At 37.7% G+C, this 18,278-nt stretch overlaps 1 protein-coding gene across 1 annotated transcript; it reads left to right on the top strand.

Annotated features, from left to right (window-relative positions):
- The first annotated feature begins 58 nt into the window (after positions 1-58).
- On the top strand, positions 59-17,482 carry LOC121430742. The gene is made up of 17 exons (XM_041628114.1): positions 59-957; positions 1,871-1,949; positions 2,468-2,675; positions 2,991-3,124; positions 4,059-4,269; positions 5,390-5,523; positions 6,258-6,465; positions 7,246-7,376; positions 7,712-7,843; positions 8,830-8,913; positions 9,375-9,645; positions 10,212-10,318; positions 10,749-10,870; positions 11,387-11,545; positions 12,811-12,988; positions 13,786-13,885; positions 15,941-17,482. The coding sequence occupies exons 1-17, from the start codon at positions 773-775 to the stop codon at positions 16,282-16,284; spliced, it is 2,787 nt and encodes a 928-aa protein (XP_041484048.1). The 5' UTR covers positions 59-772; the 3' UTR covers positions 16,285-17,482.
- Positions 17,483-18,278: the final 796 nt, after the last annotated feature.

Consider the following 18,278-nt stretch of genomic DNA (forward strand, 5'->3'; position numbering starts at 1 on the left):
ACGGAAAGTCACTTTTAGCGACCATCCCACAGTCTAATAGTTGTTTTACATGTTAACTGTATTGACCTAGATTAACAATCCGCATAGTTACCACACGTTATGTTATCATCAAGAAATAATTCTGCAAAAACTATTGTTTAATTAGGGAATGTGCTCAAAGGCTACAGACAGTGATCAGAAAATATCAAAGGCTTTGTAGATGCTGACTTTTAGTCCACTGCGGAGAGCTCAGTGCAGCGAGACGGGGATTCTCCATACGTAATCGACACGTCGTTGTATTACAAGCACATCGGGGAATCCCCAGTTGCTTGTGGTGCTAGTCTGCTAACACAGACCTCTGTTCTGTGTGACAAACCAGGAAGCACAGCGCGTTTTATCAAATCTAGTACACGACGCAACATACAATCACAACACGAATATAACCAGATTCCATTTCATTCATGCATTAGATGTTGGGCTACTCTAGGGTTTGCCTGAATATTTTAGGTTATACATTCAAAAGAAACATTACCGCTGGCTGGTGCTGGAGACTACTCGCCTATTATTCGTGACCGTTGTTGAATACGGTTTGACCATGGAGCTATTAGCTCTATGGTTTGACATAAACGAAACGCACCATAACAAAGACGAGCTGCATTCTGTTGTATATGAATCGCGAACGTATTTTTATACGGAAACACATAGCGCCGACTGTATTTCACTCGATGAAAAATAGTGCAATGTAGAACCTTCATCCTGCCACGTTTAGAGCCTTAGTTTGAGCTGGATATATATGAATATGGCAGAGGACATCGGTGAAAGTGTAATCCCGAGGGAGAAAGATGCGAATGGCAATTCATCTGCTATTGTGAAGGAGGGTGAAACCAGCAGCGTGGTTGACTTTGACGACATGGATTTAACACAACTGAGAGACATCTTTGTACCGGACGCACTTTCCAAACTATTCAGCACAGATGGGTAAGTTGCAAGTTTTTCTTTGGAAAGCGCCAATGTAACGAAGGGGTTGGTGGTGGTAAAGTTGTAACGGTGGTGCCGACGATGTCGATGATTATGGTGCGAAACATAAAAAATACACAGACAAATGTATGCCTATATAACCTCGTCCTCGTACACTTAAGCTCCTTGCTGATCCCATATACACTTGCATGTACTCACCCACCAAACCGTCCATTTTATCGTCTGATTAAAAACAATAATGTTAATAAAGCAGATTCGTTTTGTCATTTTTGGTCGAAGTTGTTTCAATAGCACTAGAATCCTTCACAGATACGTTGACGATTTCGATGGAGAGATATAAGCCGTTAGAGTTTTAAACAAATACATCTTCCCTCTTCGGGTAACATTATTATTTAGGCCTATGGAAGATAAAGTTAAAAGGGATATTTGATCTGTTTATAGACATAGTCTTAAAAACAAAAACATATTCTATAGAGTAATATTCAGTTCAACTTCTATTTGAAGTTCCCTCTTCGGGTAACATTATTATTTAGGCCTACTAGATGGAAGATAAACAAAGTTAAAAGGGATATTTGATCTGTTTACAGACATAGTCTTTAAAAACATTTTCTATAGAGTAATATTCAGTTCAACTTCTATTTGAAGTTCTTTAAACAATTCATGGTACAGTCCACTCCGGGAATCCACTTTAAAAAGCGCCACTTCTGTACCTAAAGTACGTAATATCGTATTATGCATCTTTTTCAGTTTGAAAGATGCAACACTTCTCGTGAAAGATACAGTGATGGAAAACTATTGGTAATATTTGCAATATTCAAAGAAATACGACGCTTTCAGTATGATTCCACCCATTACAGTCTCTTCAAAAGAGATCAGTTGAATATGGATTGACATGAATTGTTTGCTCCAATAGCTCTGCAGCTGTTGCTGTCGAGAACAAAGAAGCAGGACATGGGGCTATCACGACAGCGGACAATCATGGATTACAAGATGTAAGTATTTAATGGTGAGTTAAACCTGTAGGACAACATCAAGGAATAGGATTAATGAAAATTTGAGGATAATTGGACAAATAATAAGAAAGTTATGAGCGTTCGTATACTTATACCGCAATCACCAATGCTACAGAGATCTCCCTGATTCAGTCGTAAATACGGAATTTCCTTTACCATGGACTCTGTACACAGCCACCCCATATGAAAGAGGATATTCTTAAGCTTCACAGTGATATGATTTTTGTCTACTGTTTTTATTTAAGTTGTGATAAATCATCGTTAATTCTCGGCTTCGAGTTCTGTAGGACCCACTTTGTAAGCCTATATCATGTATATTATTGTCGCCTTACAAAGACGTGTGCATAACGTTAGGCCAATATGTTGATCGAAGTGCTCGCGTTTCTTTTTTTAACTGAGTTGTGTAAACGAAGGGCGCACAGAAAATGAGTACTCATTCATCAAATCGATATATTGTATTTGCATGTCTCGTTCTTTCGTTAAAACCCTTACATCAGCTGGCAGGTATCATATTCCAGACCATGACTGACTTGGAGAACTGGCTGTACGAGACACAAGCGGGTAAAGATTTTCAGGGAGTCATTCTTCGGAAGTTGCCCGACCTTAAGGACCCACTGGAAGTGGGACTGCGCGAACTCTTTCATTTCCTTTATCCAGTCCTTAGCCAACTGAAGGATAGGTCTCATCCACATTTCCAGGACATAGGTAGGTATTTTCTCTATTTAAATTGGGGTGGGGGCAGACAAATGTATTGCTGAACACACTAAACGATTTTTTTCTCTGTGTGCAAAATAACCCCCTAAAAATTTTTTTTCACCGGCTTTATTCAAACATGTTGGCCTCTAGACAAGTTGTCGCAAGAATATGAAGCCTAATTAATTAGGGGCCAAATATGATCAAAATAGGGCCTGCCGAAACTATCAAGAAACAATTCATCGCCACTCTTGAAATCTGAAAACATATTGAAATATTCCCGAATTCCCTCAGTTAATTCGAGGTTACTTTTGTTTCCTTGTCTAGAACAATGGTACTCGAATTATCACTTGATTTTGAAGGCTGGTGTCAATTTTCTTCATGGAGGAATTGTGAGGTTGATGAAGAGAAATGCTGGCAAAGGAAAGAGTACTTTTGATGTGTCCAAAATTATCAGACAGGTCGGTATCCGTCTGCATTGACGATTTCATGTTTACCGGCAGTTGACTTTTTCATCATTATGGAGGATTACGTGTAGGAATTGACAGGATTGTAGATGTCAGGGGTAGGTGATTATCACATAGTGACTTTGAGCGGGTTCTCAGTAAAAAAAATCATAATTTTGCTTTACCATTAGATGATATTACATAATTATGTACAGTTGGGCATTTTCATTACACGGCACAATTTTACACACTTTTCATTGTGTGTATGATTATCTTTAAAACAACAATGATGGGAGTCTGCTTAAATTAAATGTGTGTTAAATTGTGCCGTGTAACGTCAGTTACCGTGAAAATGCCCTGCTGTTGTAAACATATACGCCTCTTGATTTATCTGTAAATTGAATTTGCTTCGTGCTTGAAGGGGGGGGGGGTTCCAAAGGAGAAGGATCTTCTGGAAACTTGCGTATACTCCAAACTTCTGAAATTACACACAAAACAAAAACATAAGTAAATTATTATTCATCTTGTTCACCCATGACAAATTTTCCTGGCGCATCAGTTCCCATCCCATGGGAACTGATGGTTGCGAATATCATCCAGAGTCTCTTGGCGAAGTTGGAGCAACCGCGATCTTTATATATGGTGGTGGTGGTGATTTTTGTTTGTTTAAACTGGTTGCTAAGAAAGCATGAATGCTTGTCAACCTACCAGAGGAGCGACAGCTTCATGTTGGTAATGACGATTAATGCCTTACCAAAGTGCACTAGGAAAGTGGGAATCGAACCCGGGTCACCGGAATCCGAAACCCCCACTCTACCGACTGAGCTATCGTGCCTCCTTATCTGCTTATAACAGGAATTAAATGATGTATGCCATCTTCATTTTGTAAAAGTATGTCACTAAACTATTCCTTCACACACTTCGACTTTCTTTCGGTCTTCAAATCAAGGTGCTTAACATCCGCCAGGTTAATGAGGTCTTCACTCGCCTTCCAAGTCTCTGTCGGACGCAAGCAGGAATGGCTTCCCTCCGATCGGCATATCTACAGATCCCCGAGCCAATGAGACCCAACGAGACGTTTTACCGCAGTCTTCCCAACATGGTTCTAACTGTCTACCAGCAGCTGAAGGAGCCCTCAAATCCCATTTTCCGGTTGATAGGTAAAACAGTGGTTACAAAATACAGAAGCTATGCTCATTAACACGATAAAGTAATAATCGATAGAAATTTATTCAGCTATTTCTTTATACACGGTTCACTATCCAGTTCAAGTACACGAAAACAATGCTTTTATCATAACGCTTAATACATCGGAACAACGTCTCTACGCGCTTTACAAATATATTATTACCCCGGTCATTGGATCCTACCATGCACGCATCCAATGTCTGCACCTTCTCCACGACCTGGGAAGCATTACAACAAGAGTTTCTTGACTCAGTTGCTAGGCAACCTACTCATGCTATTTAGGCTTTCGCATCCTACTGGGTACACGTTTAGCACCTGGATGGAGAGTGGCAAATTGTGATGTTTGCACTTTCTCCACTCCCGTGGGGAGCATTCCAACAAGAGTTCCAAGACTCAATTGCTAGGCATACTACATATGCTTTCGCATCCTACCGGGTAGACGTTTAGCACCTGGGTGGAGAGAGGCAAATTGTGGATTGACGCCTTGCCAAAGGACGCTAGGCCATGGTGGGATTCGAACACACAACCCTTCGAGTACAAGGCGAGATTCAAAACCGCTACATCACGACGCTTCCACAAAATGACGATAGTAGTAATGGTGAAATAAGGATAAAATAATAGTAATGAATGTTATATTATTGATACTGAAAGAAGTGATAATAAATGGCGATAATTGTGATAATCACAGTAGCAATAAAAACAACGGTACTATTTCATCAAGTGCATACACCATCCGAAGACGCTCCTGACGCTAATCCAGCAATAGTTCCCACAGAAAACAAAAACAACAAATATGACATTATACATGCAGACCTATTGTACAATATGTCTTAAATGATTAACGGTAATGGTCGTATTAGTTATAATTATTATCAAAACAATAATATCAATAATAATAATAATGATAATAAAAGGGGATAAAGATAATGATAATTGACCTACAAACAATCATAAAATGATAATTACAATTATTAATGAAAATCAATGTCATTTAATGATTATTATCCCTATGCAACATGTAGTTAACTACAAAAAATGTTTTACTACCCCAAAAAATATATTTATAATTTAATTTCTTTGGCTCTCTTGCAGAAAGTTGGTTTGCAGACATTGACGAGCTTTTGAAAATAGCTTTAGATGTTCTACACGGGGCTGTCATGGGCCTGATCAGTAATGAGGCTTGCAAGGAGTTCGGTCCATTAGACCTGACAGCAATGTTCAAACAGGTTCGAATCGTGGCAAGAGTTTTGGAATATTGTTAACGCAAGTTGTTCTTGGTAAAGAACGTAATATTCCTTCAGGGGTGGCATATATTAGGGGCTGGGGCAGGGATCGACCGCCCCTTTGATTTTCAAGTAGTGGAAGCAAAGTGGAACAATATAAATGCTTAAGGAAATATGAGACGGGGACCTTGAATGAAAAAGAGTATGAAAAGAGAGCTCTTTTAAAGAGAGTAGGAAATATGACGTCAAAATTAGCTCATCTTTACCAATTTTCGACTTTGGTTCCTTTTAATGATAATAATAGTAATTGTCAGTTCTTGTATAGCGCATAACACATTATGAATAACGTCTCTATGCGCTTCCAAATGACTTGGATATTATACCCTGGCTTTGGCTCAAGCAGCTTTTACGCGCTCAGCAATTCAAGGAATAAATTCCTGCCAGGTACCCATTCACCTCACCAGAGTTTAGTGCAGCCCAATGTGGATATTGGTGAAATTTCTTGCTGAAGGAAACTACTCCATGGCTGGGATTTGAACCCACGACCCTCTGTTTCAAAGTCCAGAGACTAATCCACTGGGCCAAAACGCCCCACGTTCCTTTTATTACCGTATTGATCATTTCCATTGACTTACCATAACTGTGAAAAATAATCTGAAATTTCGAGAAATAGATTACTCATTGGGTCAATAATTACGATTTTTGTTGTGTTTATTATTTTGTTTATCAATGTATAGATGGTAAAGGCACATGAGATGTTGGAATCTTCTTGCCATCATCTTATTTTTGAGACTGCCACCGGTAGGGATTTCTACAAGGTCGTTACTCTGGAATTACTGTCACCTGCACGTCCGAATGACGGTCAATATCGCAATGTCCTTATGGTGATTGGGCTAAATTTTCTCCGAGTAAAAAAGAAGAACCATCCTCCATTCGAACCAATAGGTAATCTAGATGATAATAATTTGTATGTTTAAATTCATCATCCGTAAAAATATGTATAATTATATACAAAATAGTATAGACTTGGATAAACAATGCATATCACGGGTCGGAGAAGGTCTTTGAAATGGCGAGAGATGCAGACCATACCCAAATCAAAATCAGATGGTCCTTTTTAACATTTTTTAACACGGTTAAAAAAAAACGGCTGTGTGTCCCCTGTTTATATTAACAGGTTTCATTCAAATAAAAAAAAAATCAGTAAAAAATGATAAAAACGCAAAAGGCTTTATTTGATAGCGAGCCCAGCAGATTAGATAGAAAAATAAAATTCATAAAGTTAACAAATTTGAAGGGTTGCAAATGTATTGACAATTTTCAACTTTGGTATTTCTCTGGGGGGGGGGGTACATTTATTTCTGAAGTTATGCATTGGAAAAAAGGAACATTATGTGGATAAGGAGGGGTTTAAGTGAAAGAAGCGTAGGGCAAATGAGTGATGTTGGTTCAATAACCCTTTTAATTCCTGTAACTTAATGCAAGTAAACAAAGACGCCTCCTTAGTATGTCGCCCTCCAGCCCCTCTCTCGCTATGAAAATTGGCATCGGATTGCAAGATCACCGCAGCGCTCTGTTGAGCAAAATCGACTCTTTTTTTCAAATAATTCAAAAATAAAATGATGTATAGACATTACAAGTTTGCTTAGTACTTGTCGACCTTCATGACTTGGTAAAATAAATCTTCCCTTTTTTCTCTCAAATCATTTTTTTTCTTTTCGTAAGAACGAATGTTAGGAGGAGACCCGGAACTTCTGTCTGTGTTCGTGAAGGCATACATGTCCGTACTTGTGTGGTCCATCAACAAAAAACAAAATTTCACTCTCCACATCAATGTATTACGGATATTAAATGAGGTTGGTTTTCTTTCTATTCCTCTGCGGTAAAATGGTTCTGTTCAATTATGGGATGAGGAGCAGATTTTCTTTTTTGTTCATTCAGGATATCAGTTTATAATGACTATGACAGTTTAACATTTTATAACCAGCTCTCTCTCAGTCAGTTTAAATTAAATATTTCATTTAGATTTTTGATGAGTGAAATTCTAGGCCCATCATTTCTCAACTTTGGTAGGCCAAAATAGTGTTTTGGCGGGCCTAAAAGCTCTAGATAAAACGATATTATAATGTATAACACTTAAACGAAACCACGTTGCTTTGACCCCCCCCCCTTAAATTTCACTTGTTGCCAGATCAATGAGAAATATGGGTGCCCAGTGTCTCGCCGATGGTTCTGGCTTAAAGGTTTAGAATCTCACGATCAACTTCGCCGGGACTTGCTTCAGTACAGCTTGACGAATAGATCCGAATCGAATACGTCTAAGGTAAGACTCTAGATGTGGAGGTGCCGTGGCCGAGTGGTCTAAGGCGCCTGGCTATACATGAAGAAGTCCGCGGTCCGATCCCCGGCCGCCGCAGCTATGCCCGTGAGCAAGGCATTTAATCCCACAATGCTCTTTTCTCCTGCTTTCAAATAAATGGAAATGCTATAAGCATTATTGATAACTAGGTGTGAACTTGTTAAAAAAAAACTAAGACGAACCAGGATTGCATATTTCTTAAATTCTTTTTTCGTGACTATCATGGTTATAGAGGTGCGCAAATTGGGTTTGTCTTCTCAGTAGCTCCATGGTCTTCTAAACCAAGAAGTTACGGCCAAAGTAATCAATGTATTGGTGAACAAATCCAAAACCAATTATCGAAACGAAATCCCACATTTCCCGAAATTCCCAGCCATTTCCTGGAAAATTCAAGTTTGACTTTTAACAAAAATCGGGCACTAATACGGCGAGCCTGAATTTGGTCCAAGTGACTAAAATCAAGGAATCTAACAATTTTTTTGCTCATGCCCTCTAGAAAGAAAATTACAAAATACGAGCGCGGAGAGCGAGCAAAAAATTGAGCTACGTGTCGAGGTAAACGATTGTTTAAATATACATGTAACATGAATATTAAAAGTTCCAACGTTTTACTGTTGTTTAATTGCATTTTTCGGATTACCCAGAATTACCAAGAATTTTTTTCATTAACCGAAAATTTCCGGAAAATTGACTGGATTTCCCGGAATTCGGGTAATTCCGTTCAAAGTGGAAACCCTTGGTGAATATGCGTCTAACCGATATACAGGGTTGAGACAAACAAATTATTGTACAAGGGAAGGAGAGGGATTTTAAAGATATGTGTATATTTTTTGTCAGATAAAAAAAATGTTTTTACCTTCAAAATTTTTTTTATTGTTTCAGTGTTTCCTTTTTTTCATGTTTAATCACCACCCCTCCTCTCTCGACATCTCACTTTATACACTGTGTAGCCTTTCTCGTGGCTTGATGTGCCCTTTCTGCTCAATGTTAGAACGAAATGGAAATTTGTGTCACTTGAAGCTGTGCTCACCATGGTAAGATATTACATTATAGATTATGTGTAGGCCTAATGATGATATTGACAATGATGTTTAGAATTACAACATGGAAAGTAATGATGATGATGAAGATGATAATGATTATGATGATGCAGAGGCTAATAAGTGATTGTAATGATAGTTATACTAATGATACCGTTACTAACAACATAATTTTTAAAAATGACAAGAAGAACAAAATAACACTGATGATAATGACAACAAATACAGCTAAAATTGATACATTGATTGTAAAATTCTAACAGAAAGTTTGCTGGCAACATTCTCTTAGTCTTTACTCTAGACATGGTATGATAAGTTAAAGTACCATACTTGAGCCTGTGGCTGGACACTTGAACATATTCAGGAGTTCCTGTGAAATTAGGACCATTATATGATCAATATCATCATCATCATATATTTCGGTTTACTTCTCTCGTTATGCATTTATTTTGCAGGATCGGGACAAGTTGAAAGCAGAGAAAGAAAACAAGATCAGGAGACAAGTGAACAAAACAATCTATGCCAAATGGTTTCCGCACGCCCAGGCCCCAATCATACCAACGAGTCTCCAGTTCCACGTTGATCGCGATAACATCGTCCAGTCGGCGATCGAAAATGTCAACAAATATTGGCATGATGATGAACATTGGGAATCCAACTCTGTCTGGCTAAGGGCTCTGGAAATACACTTCGAAAGGGAGTCTGCCATAGATCTTGGTGGGCCAAGTATGGTGATTAGTCCTTTAACATCCTTAATTATAATATACATGTACTGGCCAGTGGCCACTCAGTTCATTTATATTCACTGTAAAAACTATTAAAAGCTGGTATCAGTTTTTTTTCTCTTAAAGGGTCGTACGCCGATGTGTAAAATTAGACCCTATAAATGAAAGATAACACCAAGAGGTATCAAGCAACTACCAAAGGTGTTGTAATAGTAGCGAGAGGTGCGGAACTAACACCAACATACTACACCAGAGTAAAACGTGTACAATGACATATCAACACCATTAATTATGCAACGTCGTGATAAATATCTTGCTCTAGAATGAACCAGTATACGTAATGATTATGTGTACTTATATTATATTTAAATTGTATTTACAGTGTACTTACAGAGTTCTGCAATGATAAACAAAGTAAACCCAGATTTCTAATTGGGTTACACCTGTCGAGCTTGGCACATAATGTACGACACCCTGATTCAATTCACATTGTCACAATGTGCGACATTCTATTAATTACGGAACATAATATTTTGAACTGTCTTTAAATGTTTTAATATTAATCACGCAGGATTTTTTTTCACAATCTGTTCTCGGCTGTGCTGGACCCACGTATGTCCATGTTTAGGGAGATGGACGAAGACGCTACGTCATCGCATGTATGGTTCAATCAGGTAATTTCAAAGTTTGTGGCGTTTTATTTTGTGAATAAGTGGTCAGCCGTATGAAAATGTGTATATTAACATTAAGGTATATCAGTATAATATGTTCGTATTGCCTTCGTTAAGGCTTCACGTGCACAAAACATCATATTGGTCAGACATGGGTTATGGAGCAACATTTACATGTCTATCAAAAGAAACACAATGCTGCGAGTTGAATGAGCCTGCAAAATATTGCCCTGCTTGATACGAAAATATAATTTTGTGTTAGTTTTCGATATAATATTTAAAAATGAAATAGCTTCACCCATTCTCATTTCCTTTTCTTTTATTTCCCCCTACATTTTTCTGGGTCGCATAACTTTTAGTGGATGCATGGCCCACATGCCCTCCATCCATATGCAAGCGACCATTATCATCTGTATCTTTCATTAATTTCCAGGCCTATTTGGATCACGTTACCTTAGAGAAGATTGGGCTCCTCTTTGCCCTTGCAATCTACAATGGAGCTGTCCCTACAGTGCCTTTCCCCGAGCAGCTCTACGAAAAACTTCTTTCGAACCGGTAAAAAAGCCCCCCCCCCCAAAAAAAAAAAAGGCGTTTGAGCCAAACGTCAGAATTAAATGTCAAATTTTCTAAATGATAGGTCGAAATTCAAGATACTTTTGTTCTGATGATAAGTGAAAAAGCAATAACAGTTCAAAATATATCCAGTTATGTAGGTGGAACTGGATAGATGAAAAAGAGTAGAGTACTTTTTATAATTATAATATTGACTAAACTAAAAAAGTGATGTAACATGCTTCATCTGTATATGTATAAGTTGTTGGGGTGCATGTAGTCAAGGTAAACACTTACCTTGCACGAATGCAGCAGAGTGGACAATGGTGGATGCTTGCCTGTTAAGGTAAACCACCGCCCGGGTGTTTATACGGTCTCAACCCTCTGAATAATTAACGGACGACAGATCCACTATACCATAGTAAACAAAGAATCCAAATAGCCCTATCCATATTATACCTCTAGGGAAAAAATGTATCGCAGCACCTCTCCACTATATTTCCCCTTTTTTTCCTCCAGAAACCCAGGATCTACTGATCTGGAGAAAATGGACCAAGAGTTCGTCAAACAGCTCTACACTCTCCGTGAATTGGATGAGGAAGATTTGAAAGCGATGGAATTCGACTTCGGTGATCTACGACCAGGGGGAGAGGACGTCAGTGTCACAAAGGAGAACTTGTAAGTCGCATGTTATAAAAGTCATGAGTACAATATGATAATAGAAAAGTACAATCAGCGGCCGGGGTAATTAAGGTTTCATATGAGGTGTGTGGCGTGGAGCGTTGTGGCCCAGTGGATTAGTCTCCGGACTTTGAAACACAGGGTCGTGGGTTCGAATCCTAGCCATGGCGTGATTTCCCTCGGCAAGAAATTTGTCCACATTGTGCTTCATTCGACACAGGTGAGGTAAACTGGTACCCGGTAGGATTTATTCCTTGAACGCTTAGGCGCCTATTAATATGGTGGGTCAGATACAATAAGATCAATAACATGATACCAAGTCTCAAAGCGCAGTTTAGTATATGCACATAGTAACTGCGCTATATAAATGGACATATTATTATTGTTATTATTATTGTAATGTTATAATCTAATCAACTTGGGGAGACGTTGATTCGAGCCCGCTCGAGATATCCGGTTGCCGTGCACCACTGGTCATTCCCACTCTTCATGCACCGCCGAACTCTGTGACATATTAGTTAGTTTTTGTTTAGGAACGCACGGATGATCCAAGGACAGTGTAGATGTATTGGAAATTCCCCTCAAAATGACAAAGTACGGATGTAAGTGCCGAAATTTGGTGAGGCGGAACATCAGTTTCGTCGTAAGATTGAGAGCTGACGATAGTATGCAGATACGTCGTTTGTACAGAAGGAAGGACTAGTTCTTCATTTAGCGATACATTTACTCTGTTTTTTTAATCATCCGTACATCGCTGAGCTAAAACTCAATACTACCTTGTTCTTGTATCCATTCTGAATTCATGCTCGTTTTCTTCCTACGGATTCTTCTGATTCTTATCTTATAGCGACTCTGTACAAAACTATTGGACGTCGATGTTCGAATCTTTCTTGAATAATGCCCCAAAATTCTTGAATGCATTATATCTCTACTCGTTCACCTAACCATTCATTTTCTGAATCAAATCAGAAGTTGCCCCCTACTGCACAAATGAGATGGAATGAAATGCAAGTTTCTTAGTCAGGATCAACATACTTATGATCGTATTGTATATTGATTGCGCTTTTTCCCATTCATTTTGACAAAAAAAATAGTTATGTTCATCTTGATATAGGTTCTTTTCCAAAGAGATCACTGCTGCTATATTGAATTGGGTAATGTAGACAAGGAGACCCCTGGAGGTGTTCTCCGGAGGTGTTCTACCTTATTTGCTTTTTAAAAATAATGTTGTTATTGTTCTTCTTCTTTGGTTTGCAACACAGGGAAGAGTACATTAATGCGATGATCAATAAACGGTTGGCCATTCCGCAACTTACGGCCTTCGCCAAGGGATTCAACAGGATAGCCTCAAAGACACCTCTGATGAAAAATATCTTCAAAGCAGAAGATCTGAGGGATGTTGTCCTGGGAGAAGAGCTGGACTGGAACGCTTTCAAATTTGTAAGGAATTGTGATGAGTGGTTGTTAGCAGGAGGTGGTGTATTCAGTACTCTGCATTGCCTTATCAAGGAACATGATCATCACAAGCTAGGATGATAAGTTAACAACATTCCGTTAAAAAATAATTTAGCTTACTCGTGCATGAAGTACGTATCATGTGGCAATACACAATCAAGATGAAAGAGGAGATTAAGTATTCACTGTTCGAAAAAAAGATCCTATCGCAGTGTTGAGAACATTTTCTCAAGGAGGTGCCGTGGCCGAGTGGTCTAAGGCGCTTGGCTATACATGAAAGAGTCCGGGGTTCGATCCCGGCCGTGAGCAAGGCATTTAATCTACAATGCTCTTTTATCCTGTTTTCAAATAAATGGAAATGCTATTTGCATTATTGGTAAATAAGTGTGAACTTGTTAAAAAAAACATTCACTGTACGATGTAATTTTACAGGCATTCTGTAAAACTACAAAACACGTGGTACTTTGGTATATGAACATATCCTGAAAAAAACATGTTTTCAGATAGACCTATTCTGTTGCTGAAAAATTTCCTGTTTTAACAGTTCCCAGAATAACTATGTTATTCTCCTAAACATTTTATGTTATAATATTTTTTTATTTTCCTGTTACCTGTATGTATTTTTTCAACAAAATCTATTTTGTTACAGTGTTCAAATAATATGTCATTTATTAGCTGAAGATTACTTTATCTATGATAAATCCTCGATAATGTTCGGTTTCCTTTTTTTGAGGCACTGTATTATTTGAATGTTTCCCTTATACCTCTATTACCTTTCAGAGTGTTATATATATTTCCCCCTACGTACCAGACCACCCGTCATCAAGATGTTCTGGAAGGTGTTTGATGAACTGGAAGAAATTGAGAAAAGGCAGTTCCTCAGTAAGAAACATGAAACTTTACAATAAATGTCTATAAATAATAGGGCACAGCTTAGGTTGCATATTAATATGTAACTGGTACGGTATTTTAGGTGAATATGAGGCAGAACTTTAGCGGAGGGAGGGTAGTTACATAATTATAATTAAGTAGGCTTAAACTGTGCAGAAACTACAGTAATTTGTCGAATGAAAAAAAAAATGAGTCTTGACCTACCTTTTCCTATGTTTCCCGATTCTTGTTCCGCTTTTCCGACGGCGGCGGCAACATCAAATCTTGCCGTTACCTTGTTTATGTTATATATAACATAAACAAGGTAACAAAAGTGTGTAAATATATTCATAAAACGTGTGTTGAATTTTTTTTAATTCCTATTTCACAAAACAAATGGAAAAGTATGATTTCAGATCCAATCGTTACTTGGGAAAAAATCTATATGATTCCTTTCAAATGTACTTTTTCAACAAAGCTTAGATATTTTCAGTACAAAATTTTTCATAATATTCTTGGTGTTAACAGGTACTTGAAAACTGTTGGTATATCACATTCTGATTTATGTTCCTTTTGTTCAGCACACACGGAAACTATTGCTCATTTATTTTGGGAATGTCCCCTTACTCGTCGATTTTTAGATGATGTTGAAAAATACACTCTTAAAAGTGAAATAAAATTATCTTTCAATGACTTTGTATTTGGCATACCAGCTGGAAATTCTTCTTTTAATTTTGATATTTTATATGCCAAATATTATATCTTTTCAACTAAATGTTTAAAAGGAAACTTATCATTCTCATCATTTCAAAAGAAATTAAAGTATCAGCTTGAGATAGAACGAACTACGCACATGCAACAAAATAAGTTTATTGTTTATCTTGATGAATCGAGGCACATCGAGCTTATTTAAATCATGTATTGTGTATATGTATGATATTGAATTTGATTTATCACATACATTTTGCATTTGTTTATATGCGTTGTGGAGAAATATTGAATAAAGACTTTCTATGAAAAAGAAAAAAAACATCAAATCTTAACCTAACGTTTAGTTTTAGAAATTTTATAGTAAGCATATAAACCTTGTTCATGAAACTTACATATAAGGGTAAAGAAGTATTACTGAACATCTTGCTTAAGTTTCAAAGGTCATTTATGGTCAATGAAATTTGGGTATTTTAGGGGATAATTGCTGATTTGCCATCATAACTATGAAAATTTATGTATACAGTTCATAAAATGTGGACATCTGGGTAATCCAGTATTATTGCTCATCTTGCACAAGTCGTAGGTCACTTGATCAAGAGCAATTGGTATTTAGGGTCAATGTACGAAGTAACATATTTATTTTAGAGTAATTTTCAAAGTCAGCACTGCTGCTATATTGAATCGCGTAATGCAGGCGAGACTGTAAATTTGCATAGTACAAAACGAAGAGGCTGAAGTAGTGAGACTTTTTTTACTGTGTAGTGTGGCTGCATATACAAAGACAGAGAATTACAGTATTTACTCCAGACATGATATAATTGGTTATAAGTGTCAAATGTGAGTTTTCGCTTGCAGACTATGGAGAGACAACTCATCCACACCCATTTGCGTATCTAAGCCCCCCCCCCCCTGACGAGTCATAACTCATGCAAGGGACATACCCCTGCCCCCCCCCCTGACGAGTCACAACAGATCACTGACGAGCCACAACTGGCCCCCTCTTTTGTACTTGAAGACCTTTTTGTCATTTCTTTTTCTGGTGCGAAATTTCCTGTCTAGGCTGTTGAATACCCTTTTTTCTTTGCTTGCCATTTTTTTTCTTGTACGAAATCCTTAATTTGTGGTTGAAGACCTTTTTTCTTTGTTTGTTTGTTGTTGTTGTTGTTTTTTTGCTTGTCGAATATTTGGTGGACGAATTTGCCCCCCCTAGAACATCCTGGGTACGCCACTGCCCACACCACCCCTCCCCCCCTTCCGTTACACGCCTGCTCATAACGACTGCTAGCTAGAGCTTAACTTAATAAACCTTTTTAAACCTACTTTATAAAGATCATGACGTCATTTTTTCCCCTACAGAATTCCTGACAGGTGCAGACCACGTTCCTGTAGGCGGCTTTGTTCCTTTCCCAATCAGGCGATTGAACCATCTGACTGAAAAATACCGACATCCAATTGAACGTGATAAGTACCCAGAGCCAAGCCAGCTAATGCCAGAGGTGATGACCTGCAGGGGAGTACTGTCAATGGATCTACCCGAGTACACATCCGAGGAGGACCTGCGTTTCCGACTCAAGTTGGCTATTCAGACATCCGGGTTCCATCGAGAGGGACCAATCAATGCAGAGGCACGTTCCCCGCAATCGCAGATGCTGCAACAGGTTGTTCGCAGCTTACACCTTTTGTTCAGTGGAGGTCGATGATCCTTGGTGTTGCAGTCCACGGTGTTTAAAAACTTGATCCTCCGGGCAATGCATCAGATGATTCGGCCTTTCCTCCTTGGAAAATTTGCACCTTAACGGATCCTGGCGTTCAGAAACAAGGTGCTCTGTCACCGGTACTCGAAGAAGATTACTTGAAAACGGAAGAATGAAAGTGCTAATTAAAATTATGACGAGATAAGCGGACGAGAAGACGGTTTTAACATGGACGTACGGCATTTGGCAAGAATAAAGGTTGTTGGGACTCGGCAGGTCGACTTGTTTGGGGCACGAAAGCAAGATGACGAGTTGTTACTCGGAAAGTAGACTTCTTTGGGAAAAGAACACGCGACAATTTGCTGACACTTGGAAATCGACTAATTTGGGATGTGAAGGGAACACGTCGAGTGGTGAGAGCTTTCAAAGTCGACTTTGAAGACAAGAAGACAGGATTTCTAAGATTTGGGAAGTAGACTTGTTTGGGACAGAAGGTTAAGATCATCAACAAACTGACTATAAGGTACAAGTAATTTATCATAGCATATACAAGAAACGAAATTTCCGATCCAGACGCTATTAGAACAATGGCAAGAATATATATATGATTCATTTTAAAACAATCTTTATCGAGAAATCCACGTGTTTTGAATGCTGAATTATTCTTGGTATCATTGATAACCACTAATACATATTTGTAAAGGGTTGGTATGTTAAACCTGATTTATGCTCTTTTTGTTCAGCTCTCGCTAAAACTAGTACTTATTTATTTGCGGATTGCCACAGTCAGCGGTTCTTTACAGAACTTCAGAGAGGGGGTACAGTTACATTTATCTAACTAAGTAGGCTTAAATTGTGTTGAAACTAAAGTAATTTTTTTTCGAATTGGTATGTTAAACCTGATTTATGCTATTTTTGTTTAGCTCTCGCTAAAACTATTACTTATTTGCGGATTGCCCTTGACACTCGGCGGTTCTTTACATGATTTCGAATAACAAATTCTCTCTTAACTAAAATAAATATACCTGGTAATTTTGTAGTTGCATATAAACCAGTTGGAAAACAATCTTATTTCAATTTTGGTACCTTTTCAACTAAATGATTAAAAGATTATTTATCATTCTCATCAGGATGTAATAAATTAAAATATCGACATGAGAAAATACGAACCAAGCAAATGCAACAATAGATCTTGATAAATCGAGGCCCATCGAGTATAAATATTTGAATTGTGTATTCTTTACTGTACGCGAACAATATTTTGTTTCTATTAAGAAGTTTTATTCAATACAAACTTAGATTCTTTAAATATACAGATTAAAATATATAGCAAATGAAACAATATTCCTTTAAAATTCAGTCACTGACAACTCACATAATGCTCTCTCTATTCAGAAGCACTAACATTTTTTTCAACTTACCACTTATTTCTTTCTTAAACTTGTTAAATATGTATGTATTAACAGTGTCGTACTATTGAGTGTTTACATTGTAACTCCATATCACACTTCCAGTACATAGTTTTAAATATATAATATAAATTTGTGTAAACTCTACTTGTAAACATACTCTTTCTATTTTCGAGTGTCAAATATTAATAATAAAAAAAGAGATTTTCCAAATACAAAAAAGGTAATTAAACCTAGACGTATTAAAGCCAATAACAATTATTTTCTTAAAACCCCCATAACTGCGGCTTCTTCGCTCAGATAATAATTTTGTAAGAGGTCGATCTAACACATTTGAGTTTTGCTTATGTACTTAACGAAGAATATGGAATGAAATGGAATTTCAGGCGATGGTGGTGTATCCTCTGTATAAATAAATAAATATATATATATATATATGTACGCATACATTCGTAATTCCGAAGCTTCGTAATTCCGAAGTTTCGGTTATTCCGAAGGTTCGTAATTCCGAAGGTTCGTAATTCCGAAGGTTCGTCAATCCGAAAACGAAATAAGGTTCCGTAATTCCGAAGGTTCGTTAATCCGAAAACG

Source organism: Lytechinus variegatus, chromosome 17 (genome assembly GCF_018143015.1).
Source record: "Lytechinus variegatus isolate NC3 chromosome 17, Lvar_3.0, whole genome shotgun sequence".
Taxonomy (NCBI): domain Eukaryota; kingdom Metazoa; phylum Echinodermata; class Echinoidea; order Temnopleuroida; family Toxopneustidae; genus Lytechinus; species Lytechinus variegatus.